A 12,641-nucleotide genomic window follows, 5' to 3' on the forward strand; every position below is an offset into this window, starting at 1 on the left:
CAGTGACCCTTCTTCAAGGAATAAATGTAGATGTAAAGTACAAACATCAATAAAGTGACTCTGGATCAAGTAGTCTGGGTTTGGTACCCTGACAGGGGTTCTTACGATGTATTCTTGGTTAGGATGACAGTTAAGACACTTCTCTCACACTGCCTCGCTCTTCACCATGATGCCAAAGTGAAGTTCAAAATTCTCTACCTGGTACAGACACCCCACTAGTCAGAGGATGTAAGTGTCCATCGGTGGTTTGAATGTATGCCTTGAGAAGTTTACATTAAGCTAATGATCACACAGCTCAATAAGCCTTACTTGCCTAGACTAACTTAAATTATTTTAGTTATTTCAAGTACTATAATCTCTTTTTAAGAGTTGCCACTAATTAGTATACAGTAGGTAATTGTATGAATGCAAGTGTAGTTAAGGATTTACAATATGGGTGATATTTGAAAATTCTCTCAAAATTGCAGGGACCTCCATGTATAGGCAAGGGCAATTTTATAGAATTTTCAATCAAGAGTAATGTAAATCATTGATTGCTCGATCTTTCATGCAATTACTCATTTATTATACGACTGAGAAAATTGCAAACATGTGCGCGTTTATTTGTGCTGCAGCTCAAATTAAGGATTAACAATAAATTAGTATGCTCTCAGCCAATCACAGTGAAGTAATTTTCTCAGTCACATAATAAATAGTGGAATTTAATACCAGTGGCACTGAAAGATTATGAAAAATATATTGTTTTCAAATATGTTGTAAGGGCTGGTTTTCCCATCAATTTTATTTATTTTATAAGAACACAGTTTTATAGAGCTTAATTGTTTCCTATCCTAAAAGTGTGTTTGAAATATGTTGGAAAATGTAAGTCTTCAATCATCTAGGTTTATTTTAATCATAATACAGCATAGACATGTGGGTAGATCAAGGGGTTGGAGTCAACTTTGTGACAAAAATGTTTGGACCTTGTTAAGTCCAAAACATTTTTTAACAGTTTCCACAAATGAACTTTTGTTACGCAAGTCAAATAAAAATGGATGACTTGGCTTGTTGTGACTGAAACTGGCTAATCCATTAACACAAAAGAAGCTTGGATAGTTAAAAAAGTGAAGATTTTGTTTGGACATCTGCTGGTAAGATTGGATTGATCAGTTGTTTGATACAACATTTATATTTTAATAACATACTGCTAAATAGAAATACACTCTGTTAAACTGCTTCTGCAAACTGCTATTTGCATTGTTAAAAATGATTGTCTTAGGTAACACATGTCTGTAATGTGGCAGTTTCCTAAAATGACCTTGGCTGAGCACTATCATTTTGTTTGCAGTGGTGGTGGTAGTTAAATATAGGAAGTTCAAGCGAATGATAAAAGTAATGGCAACAAGAAAGTTGCAATAACATTGTTATGTACATCATGCTACATTTTCTTTTTTGTCCTCTTCAAAACAACAATCCTGTGGTGATTGTCACTGGCTTCTTTTAGGCTTGATTTTGCCCTTTACATATTCAGCAATATGACAGTTACTTAAGACGGCTGAACAGAGTAGATCTAGATCATTACAAAACCTTTACACAAAATAGATCATGATTTTTGATACAGCTTGCCCTTGTTGTTTCAACTGTGGTTGCTTGAACTTTCTTATATGGTTGCACCACTATATTACTATCCAGTAACATTTGATTTCAAGGAAAGCCTGCCTTTAATATACATGTGGTGTATAGGTAATTTAAAATTGTTGTAGTTTAGAAATTGACCTTTTTTGTCAGGGTATGAATGCTAATGGCTGCACTCTTGGAACAAATAAACATGTATTCATCAAGCATGTCTGTGTTGCTTTGATTATGTGTGAAATGGTTATAATTAGCAGACAAGGAAATGGCTACAGCACAAATATTGTGTCAAAAACAGTTTATAAAATACAACATGAAGTTTTGGGTGAAGTGGATATTCAATTAAACAACTGTTGCGTGTATCCTAAGAGATGGATATAGATATGTACAGATCAGTGCAAAAAGACCCAGTTCAAATAAGTTCCTCTAGCAGATCAGGTTTTTACTAAAAAATACGGTAAATAAAATATAATTGGTTAAAAAGTTGATCATCAGCTTGCAGATCTTAGTTACATGTATTACTCTGAGAGAGTTTGCAAGTCATAACCAAGTTGCATAATTATATGATTCCACAAAAATTTAATGTTTGGAACCAAAGCACAATCTGTAATTACACAAATGGCACATGGCTTCTGTTGGCCATATCTGTTGCAATTATGCAAACCAGGGCCTTGAGTTGCAAGCAATTGAATCATGCTGAGACAATTGTTTCAATATATTAATTCCAAAACATTGAAACTAGAGATGATGTATAAATACAGCTACCCCTTTTCTGTTGTCAAAATGGAAGCTAGAAGTTGTGTGAATTGCTCTGTATGGTATATCTGTTCAAAAACTGGTGATTTGATGCGAGCCTCCTCAATTGTAAACCAAGCACACTCCTCATGTACACTTCCCTGAACATAAGGGGACTTTGCTGTGATTAGTTCTTGTTTATCCTCAGGCATGGGCGTGGTCAAAGAGCCAAGTGAGTTGTCACAGTTATTTGGTGTTGAGGATATTCCTGGTAAGAGGAAGGTGTCTGCCATAACAGTAAAATAACATAAACGTTACCATAGTGATAACCCATTACTGATTACATACACCAATCAAATACAAACTTCTTGCATTTACAATGTACAGTGTGTATGTATAGTGGTTTTATTCCCTAGCTCAAACATTTTCTCAAAATTCGCTATGGACACATCGTTAACACACCATGACAATTTGGATGGTCCTTTCTTGATGATGTCTGTACCTTAACAGGGTTTCACTCTACTTACATTATAAACCAAGAATATAGAACTGTTCAATTCACCCATTTCAATCTATAGCCATCCTACAGCATTTATATTTATGGTTGAATGAGCTGGTAAAAGCATTTTAAAACTGCATTCATGACTCCTTGCAAGTTAGTTAAGTAGCAACTAGCATCTTGTTACAGGCATTTCTGTAACCAGTCTTAACAAGGCAAACAAGAACATGAGAGTTTCCTCTTGAAACACACAGAGTATCAATGCATTCTAAAGAAAACATTCAAGTAATTTGCTAATACAGTTGAATCCCAATTTCTCGAACCCTCATTTTTTTTAAGCTCCCAATAACTCGAACCAAAAGTTGTTTCCTCTCTTCAGGTGAACACTGTAAATTATTTCAACCCTCAATTTCTCGAGCTATTTCAATTTTTTTCCCCTTGGAGGTTCAAAAAATCAGTATTCCACTGTATACTAATCCTACATTAACTCAACCTTGCCTTAGGAACTGGGAGCTGGAAGATTGTTGTTAAGATAGTGGCCAGAATGACCCCTCACCTTGTGGTCCATGTAAGCTTTTGTTGTTCATCTCATACTCATCATCATCATCATCATCATCATCATCATCATCCCTCTTGCGCTTAATGCCCCTTTTCTCTTCTAATACTTCTTCAATTCCACCAGATGTACACTGTTCAATGTCAACAGAAACATTTTTTTGGTCTAACTGTAAGGGTTCATTGTCAATATCTTTTTCCATCTCCCTGTTCAAGCTGTTAGAGTCTTCTTGGATGCCCTTTTGAAACTCGTACAGGTCCTCCTCACCCTTTTTGTCATCCTGTCTTTTCTCAACTATCTCTTGCTCAGATGATGTGTCGAGAGCAGGAAACTTTGGAAATGAATCTTCCACTGAAAGTATTCAATAATAAACTAGAGGTCAATGAGATTGTCTTTGGTGTAAAAAGAGGAGTATAATATAACTAAACAAAATGGGACTATGTCATAAGTTGAATAGTGATATAGAAAAGGCCAGAGAGGAAGAGGGACTAAACAGGAGGAATAGTTCAACGTTTCAGAAAATATCCATCCCCCACAAAAGGTTTCTGTGTGCATGTTTTGAACCTGCCACCCAGTATAGCCTTTGACATATTTATATAGCATGTAATGATAACAGAAATGGTTAGCGTGTTACTGTCAGACTTTGGGTCACCTCAAGCAGTCTGGATTTGAGCCCTTGCCAGATCAGTACTGGGCAAGACACACACCTATATGTATCACAGAGTCACTCTCCACTCAGAAGAGTTAGAAGTGTAAGGTAGATGTGAATTATCAGTAATAGAAAGCTTGTTGTTAACCTGCAATGGACAAGCATGTTTCCTGTTAAGGAAACTTGAGATAAGCACAAGCACCAGGCACCAGGCTGCTGAGTTACCAAGCATGCAATGTTTAGCAAGCATCAACTGCATCAAGTGCTGTGCAATACCAACCTCCATCTTTGATTTGCTCTGCTTCACACTCAATAGAGCTATTTCCCAGATCTGACTCTTGTGACATATTCAGTTCTTCGCTGGCATCTGGCTGATACACATACAGGAAATACTTCACCACATCGCCTAAGTAGGTGACAAAATAATACATATAGGTCTATTTTGGTAAGTTATACAACCTTCATAACATTGCAATGTGCCATACAATTATTTCTGTCATGATTTGAAAACCTATTTTACCTGAACTAATTGAAGAAAAAATATTGTCACAATTGGCTTAATAGACACTTTGGGATCACTTGCTTGATCCCAGAAAGCAGCAGCGGGAATTAACTTGCTATTTTATCACTACCTTTATGGGGATTAAAATTGTCAGTCTGTAGCAAGTCAATCCAAGGACTGTTTTTCACTTCATCTATGTCCAACTTAATTCCTGTCTCTTCCTTTAGCTCCCTCACTGCACAGTCGACAGCTGGTTCAATAAATAGGCCTGAAAAAAATCACAACCTTGAAGTACGGAACAAACAATTTGCAGTGTACTTTGCCTTACTGGTAAAGTGGTATTTTAAAAGAGTAAGTGTTACATTGTGTTCCTGGGGTACATATTCTGAATATTATATACCTGTGAAGAGATGTTGGCTGTTCACTTTGTCCAATCAAAACAACAACTTATTCAGATGTTTCAACAACTAAGGCCCAGTTAAAAATTTACAACTATAGCAACCATGCCTTGATACAGCCATGTTAATACTGCAAATTTAACCCATTGACTCCCAGAGCTCTTTGCCAAAAACATATTTTTTGGACATTTTGGAGATTTTCAGGTTGAGTATAGGCCAAATTAGCTCCAATCTACTCAAAAATGCATTTGCAACATGACAGCATGCATTCCTTTCCACTAGCATCACGTTTTTATGACATTTTTGCTCAGGCATGCATAGAAATCAAAGTTTTTGGATGAGAAAGTGAGCTACGTCTTTAAGCTTTTTGTTTTTTTTTTTAACTTTTTTTTTTTGCCTTTCTTTTTTCTCCTTTTCTTATCATTTTTGAGACTGGCAATATTTACCATGGAGCAGCCACGTGTAGTCGCAGGAAATTTTGGTCTGAGTTTTTCACCCAAATTTCTGAGCATTTTCGTGCATATTTCAGGCTCCATTGAGCAGCTCACTCTGATCTGGGTATCATTGGAAAGATCTTTTCCTCCTGCAGAGGTTGAATATAGATGATGCCAATTTTGGTCGAAGGTGATAACCCCAGAAGTGGAACAAAGGCCAAAGCTCGTCACAGGAGTCAAAGGGTTAAGCCTGGTCCTCAAAAAGTGACCCATTTGTTCAACTGACAAGCTTCCACTTTGTCAAAAATGAATAGTTGTAATGTGTGTTCTTTTCATGAGCTACTGCAAACCAGTTTGACAAACAAGTCAGTGACCAAGAAAAATCCTCACCATGGTGACGTTGATTGAAACAATAATTATTGCCAAAAATACAATGTGTAGATCCAGAAAATATCCATACCTCCCCCACACAAAGGGATATTTTTCCAAGACCCCCACGCCTCTGGAATTTCCAATTAAGCTTGATATACTTCTTTAAATGTTTTGGTCCTAGAGAACCCCACCCCCAGGAAGTTCCAATCCCTTCTGTGGGGGGAAGCATGGATATTTTCTGGAACTGCACAATATATAAATTGTTGAGTAGTGAACCGTGAAAACCCATGCAAATAATTTTGAAGGTCATTCAATGAAACCATTGCCATTATTTTGAGAATAAAGGGAATATTTTTAAAGAACATGATAATACATGAAAAAATATGTATTAAAACTAAACCTGTTGAGAGCATTCTGTGTTTGAAGTTTCCTTTTGGAAGACTCCAAGGATGATAGAAATCTTCCGAGTGCTGAACATTACTTGCCTGTCGACGGGCAAGTTCATCCTCTGCTCTAGCCTTGATAAAAGAAATCCTCATTAATGAATTTTCACTGATAGCTACAGTGGAATCCTGATTTTTCAAACCCTCACTTTTTCGAGCCTCTCAATAACTTGAACCAAAAGTCGCTGCCCTCTCCTCAGTCAAACACTGCAATTTTACCCCCGATTTCTCGAACTATCCGATTTTTCGAACCAATTTTCGTTTCCCTTGAAGGTTCCAAAAATCGGTATTCCACTGTATTCCAGAACAGGATGGCATTGCAAAAAATGGACAGCTTGAATGGTGAATCAATTTCAATTGATGTTTGGGGCGCTGATAACTTTACTAGTCAATCATTTTATTGGAAATGTCCTTGTTAGGTACATGAAATTTTTCAATATGAAAAAAATTCATCTCAGCTTCAGAATCTGGCCAACCAGCTTACCAGATAGGTTTGTTTCTATCTTAATGGGCCTAAATTAAAGCTTGGTGGAAAACTGTTTCAAACAGTCTTTCATACCTTTAGTAATTCAAGATCTCGTGGAAGAGGAGGATTTAGTACGGAGCACCATCTCTTACTAAACTTCCACATGTGAGAAAACAGTTGATGAAGAGCTGCTTCATGCATTGCAGCAATACTTAGAACCTCCTCTAACATCCATCCACCAATGTGTTCTGTCAAACTTTGAATATCCAGCTGCACAGGGCGGCCAGACACCATGCGACGGAAATACTGTGCTAATGCTGCTGCTACATTGACAAATGCTTGACTGGAAAGATAACGTTTCAGAAGCACCTGGAGTGAACTGAAACCAAATAAAGTGTGATCATGTAAAATTACATTACCCGAATCCTAATAATCCTAACTGTACCTAATATTGCTAACCAGCAATGGCAGTATAGGCAGCACAGCTATAAAAATCTGCTTTCACTCCACTGGATCTAGCCCATTCTATGAAAATTACACTTTCTAATTATAGCAGGAACAAGTTGCATTTGAAATTTACTAACCTTGACTGTGGATCTTGATACAGAAGCACAACACCACAGCTTGTCAACACAGGATCTGGTGTTTCAGGAATGACAACATCAGCACACCTCTCAGCTTGAAGAGCAACTTTACCATGATGATCAGTATAACAAGCATCAAGACCTACTGTACGATGACCTACATGTACCACAATATACACAAATATAGAAGTTACTACCTGAAATAATAGTAATGGAATAATTATAATAATAACACTTTTTAAAGTTTACACTAACTATTAATAATAACCCAAAATGTTTAAAACATATATGTAGTAAGTAACTATACCAGTTATTCAAAGGCCACAGTACATCATCAGTTTTTTTCCAAAATGTCGCAGAAAACTGCGAGAAAAAATGGACGCGAGAAATCCTGGGGATGAGGAGCACGCGAAAGGAGGGACTACTGCCTAAGCCCAAGAGTTTGCCGTTTAACAGCTGAGTGATTTTTCGGTGTAGGATTTCTCATCTTGACGTCCTCTTATTATCGCCTGTTGTCAATAACCCTGGGAGACTCTACTCTTCAAGTAGCCAGGCAAAAACATATGCCTTCATTTCGTGTTCATTCAGCGAAACTGCCAAAGAAGTTTTAGGCAATTTTTGCTGCCTCTGTAGGTGTAAATCTAAAAGTTATTGCAAAAATTTCAAATGCAGAGTTTCAACCAAGAATTTACATTATGTATTTGACATAGGAGATCATCCAACTGCGGTGAAATGTTTGCCAATAGCAGCGGAAAGTTTCAGGTGAATGTCCGGTTTCAAGTGAAAGTCCAGTTCAATCTTTCAAATGGATGGCAGAAAGGCCAAGCTCAGTGAATTTATATTCGCTGACTTGGATGATGCTGTTGTGCGGCAAAATCACTAAAACGCTTGCAGTTAGGGTTAAAGGCGGAAAGCTTTGCCAAACAAAACACTGGATAAATGTAAATCTTTCCAAAGCCTGTTGGTAGATTCACAAAAACATCACGGCTTGCGAAGTGCGATTCCAACACTTCAATTTGCTCCAGTTCCAAAACATTCCTGCAAGACGTCACACGTATCTCAAATGTTGACAACACTTTGTCAATGCTCCTAACATAAGCTAATCATATTTTTGCGTTGTGAGAGCAATGCATAATTCAAACTTTTGGGCTTAGGTGGTAGTCCCTCCTTTCACGCACTCCCCACCACCACGATTTCGCGTGGCCATTTTTTTCTCACGGTTTTCCTTCATGTCATGCACGATGGACTAAGCGAAAGAGGGACTACTCATAGTCTATGAACATCACTATGGACCAAGAAAAACTAAGAAAATTTGAAAGTACCAGACATGACTATATTCATTTCATTTAAGAAACAAGTTCAAGGAAAGGCTCAGTCAATTAAGTACTGGCTGCAGGTTTAGTTACAAGTCATGAATATTTTCTGAGCTTCCCTTCTCTACTGGATGAGTGTGCTTGTCTCACTATAATTAAAATGTAATCTGATGTGCTCAAGTCTGGAGAATAGCTACTACAGTGTAACTTGTTTGATACGTGTAGCTGGTGGAAAATGCCATATCACCTGACAATAATCAGGGGTGGATCCAGGATTTTTCTTAGGAGGGTCATAGATCTCAGCGGGTGTGCACCTCCTGCACCCTCCCCCTGGATCTACCTTTGATAATGCTTGGGGGAGGGGACATTTCCCTGAGGTTAGAGGGAAAGAGTGGTCTCTATTTGCAGACATCTCTCATACAAGGTGCAAAAGGTCTAAAATATAAATATTACTGATACTATCAGTTAAAATTTTGCCATTACCAGGCTCAAGCAGAACTAGTGACATTGTGCGAGTGTTGAAAATGTTGCAAGTTCCAGGAACTCTTGTACAGTACAAAATGAATGATGACTCTGCATTCCCAACTATGACAATATTTTTCTTCTCCTTCCAGATTTCACCGACTGTCAAGTCCTGCCTGTGTTCTCTTGGAAGAGCAAATGTAGTTCCTTCAAATTTCCCATTCCTCTTTGCAGGGGATTCATTTGGATCCAATTTAAATCTTTTGCTTGCAGTAGCTTGTTCCCAAAAGTAATCTGTACCTCCCCTGTTAACAAACATGAAACAAAAAAACAAAATTATTCATCATCATTTATCCATTCTCCAGGTGGAGAATTGGGCCATAAGCTCTCTGCCTCCAGGCTGTTCTGTCCTCCGCAGCCGATGCTGCTGCTGCCCATGTTCTTAAACCTTCCTTTTCCAGCTCCCTTTCGACAGTCCTTCTCCAAGTCTCGCGTGGTCGACCCCGTTTCCGTTTGCCTTCAGGTACCCATGTGAGAGCAATTCGTGGATGCGAGTGGTGATCCATTCTGAGGACGTGACCCAGCCACGTCCATCTCCTCCTTGCCACTTGCTTGCTTATTGTCTCCATTCCTGCTCTTGCTCTAATCTCCTCGTTTGTTATCCGCATTGGCCAGTAGATCTTTAATATCCGACGAAGGCTCTTATGTAAGAACACATCCAGTTTTGTCTCATCTGTTTTGGTCATTCGCCAGCATTCACAACCATACAGCGATCTGGGCTGTTTTTCCTACCGAGAACATAGTTCTCACATTCCAACATCCCACCTTTACTTTAGTTTTGGGGTTTGTCAATGAGCTGTTCGGAAAATGGACCTCCTTTCGGCTTTCACCCATAGTCGTCATACTTCTGTCGACCCAGCTAATAAAGGCATCGTCTGGGGTCCGGCATGTCGTTGTACTACACCCATTGTAGCCTGTATACATCGAGATTCCAGTTTCCGTAATCACAATGTTTTATGGGGTGAGGTGATTGGCCTCATGCCCAAGCCCCAACCTGGAGGGCCAGGGTTTTTCTGTTGGGGTTTTCCTTCCCTTAGTCACAGATTCCGGTTATTTGAAGGCACCGAACACTCGCCTTTTGCCACTGTCGCTCAGCTGCTAGCTACTGCTAGCATTACCAGGGGCTACGAAAACGAGGACATGCGACACATGACTTCGCTGGCAGAGCCTATATTAGACAGAAAGGCATTTCTCAGAATTTACGGGGAGAGCATTGGTGACCCTTGCTAACCCCACTGAGACCTTATACCAGCGCTTAACCGGTATGGTGTATGTAGTAAGGATTCTGAGGAATGCATAGAATTCTTTCAAAGAAATCCAGTAGGATCCCAAACAGGATAAAATGGGATGGGAGCTGGGGGTTTCTGCAAGCAATGGCCTACGACCTAACACATACTGTACATATCGATAAATTTTTGAAGCCACATTTGACAGGCCAATTTTATTGTAAAAGCACCTATAAGAATATCTAACACAGCTTTGTAGAATAGAGCAGTTTTCAATTGAGTGTCATAAAACCATAACCAATTGAAACCAATAAAATATTACTTGTAACCAAATAGAATTCTCAGCTTGTCTCAAACCATAGGACCCTATAATAAAACCAAAACCAAAGTTATTGCCTGATAACTTTCCACAATCAATTGAAAACTACTCTAGCCCCTTGTAACTAATAAAATGCAGTAGTTTATTTGGAGGCTGAATTTGATACCCAATTTCTGTCATGAATCTGTGTGCACTAACAATTTTTTTTTAGCTAAGGACACCTGCAAAGTTTTAAAAACTGTCAAAAAACAGGATGTTGAAAGGCAATGTGTGAGCTTTACAGTTGAATACCTACCATGCATCAAGTTGAGGTCCTTGTCCTCCATGGGAATGTACCCAGGTTCTTTTAAATCCTGTCCCTGCTGTAATGGTCCTTTTTGATTTGTTTTTCCTGGATCCTTTGTTCCTGAAGGCATTCTCTGGATCATTAACTCCAATGGCCAGCAGTGCCTCCCGAGCTGCCAATTGTTCCGCTCGTTTTTTGGACGTGCATGGTACACTGGATGATACTGTCTTGTTGCCAAAATGAACAAAACTGACAAAACCAGATCCTTGGAAATGAAATTTGAAAACTGACAGTGTTAAAAACTCAGTTATACTCTCTTGTAACCCAAAAAGCAAAGAACTATTTTGGCAATAAGCAAAACAATAATTATTACTATTACATAAAATTAATATGCATGTGTCAACACCCTCATGACTCACACTCGATTTACTCACTGATGCTTAACTTTCCAAGTTGAGGACAAATCACATATGTCAAGGGAGTAATATGTTAACTCATGCTAGAACTTATTACAAAAAGTAGCAGACAGAAGTCTAAAATGAAGTTGAGTAATTTACCATCCCATGAAGTTGAGTATGTAGGTGGTTTGTTTCCTCTCTGCTGACAGTTCTCCTGAAAAAGATTCTTGTAAGACAATGTGGCATCAAACTTTTCTGGAATTGCTGCAGGGCTCTGTATTCCTAGTGACCCGTCAGTTTTAAGTAACAGAGAGCTCCCCTCTGTTCCTTGCTCTGAATTCAGCTGTTTGATGGCTACTGATGCTGCATTCTGTTGGGCTAGTTTTTTGTTAGATGAGATCCCGTCACTCTTAAATTGCTGCCCATTAAAGGTCACAGTGCAGACAAAACCAGAGCCCTCTATTGTAGTCTCATATTTGGGGAGAGCTAGTCCCATTTTCTGCGCTCTTTCTTGGAGGACGTTCTTGAATGATAAAGAAACATTCTTTGCTGCTGAAACTGGAGTCGAGGTAACAGGAAGAAGTGTTCCAACAACTTCTGCCACAGGAGAAATAGGTGGAACCTGACCCAAACCTGTTTTACAAACTTCTGGTGAAGACATTAATGCTGGTGGCTGTGTGTCTTCTTGTGATTCAGCTGCTGTTGATGTTGATACGGGATTCGAGTGTGGACCATCAGAACCGTCATTAGTAGCCAGAGGCGTCTGTTTCCGGTCATCTTGTGATGCATTAGGCTCACCTGTATCAAGCAGCCCTAACTCGCGCAAAGCTACTTTAGCCGCATTTTTTTCTGCTTGTTTCTTGCTACTAAACTCAGCTTCACTGGTAAAAGTCCGCCCCAAAACGGTCAAATTAGCCACGAAAACTGGACTGAAACCCTGCACCCTCTGCGCACAGCTGTATTGAGGAAGTTGGACCTTAGCTTTTTGGCAGTGAATTTGTAAAAGACTTTTGTAATTGTTGTCCGACATATTTTCAATTCAAACTAACTCCTGAAAGCCAGGAATTTTGGGCTAGTCACTTAACTTCACAAATCGACAAGGGAGACATTTTCTGACTAATTCGCAAAAGTATGCGCATTCTCCACTCTCAGAAAAAGGCATAGTTTTGCGGTCAAAACTCCTCCACTCTGGCCGCATCTAGCCGCCATCTTTGCCTTGCAGCCCATAAAGCATGATGGTTATGAAGAGTTTTATCTCCACCGGGGTGTAGTGGGGGTAAAAAGACACTGCATGGATTTTAGAATTTTATTCTTTTAGTTATTATATT

The 12,641-nt window shown here is 38.9% G+C and overlaps 1 protein-coding gene across 1 annotated transcript; it reads right to left on the reverse strand.

The window, feature by feature from the left end:
- Positions 1–860: 860 nt before the first annotated feature.
- LOC145499361 (uncharacterized) lies at positions 861–12,527 on the reverse strand. The gene is made up of 10 exons (XM_081478884.1): positions 11,473–12,527; positions 10,925–11,180; positions 9,046–9,329; positions 7,250–7,406; positions 6,759–7,044; positions 6,157–6,274; positions 4,683–4,820; positions 4,331–4,456; positions 3,402–3,752; positions 861–2,632 (listed from the first exon to the last, which is right to left on the reverse strand). Exons 1-10 carry the CDS (start codon positions 12,341–12,343, stop codon positions 2,373–2,375), a joined length of 2,847 nt encoding a protein of 948 aa, XP_081335010.1. The 5' UTR covers positions 12,344–12,527; the 3' UTR covers positions 861–2,372.
- Positions 12,528–12,641: the final 114 nt, after the last annotated feature.

This window comes from Orbicella franksi, chromosome 1 (genome assembly GCF_964199315.1).
Source record: "Orbicella franksi chromosome 1, jaOrbFran1.1, whole genome shotgun sequence".
In the NCBI taxonomy this organism is placed as follows: Eukaryota; Metazoa; Cnidaria; class Anthozoa; order Scleractinia; family Merulinidae; genus Orbicella; species Orbicella franksi.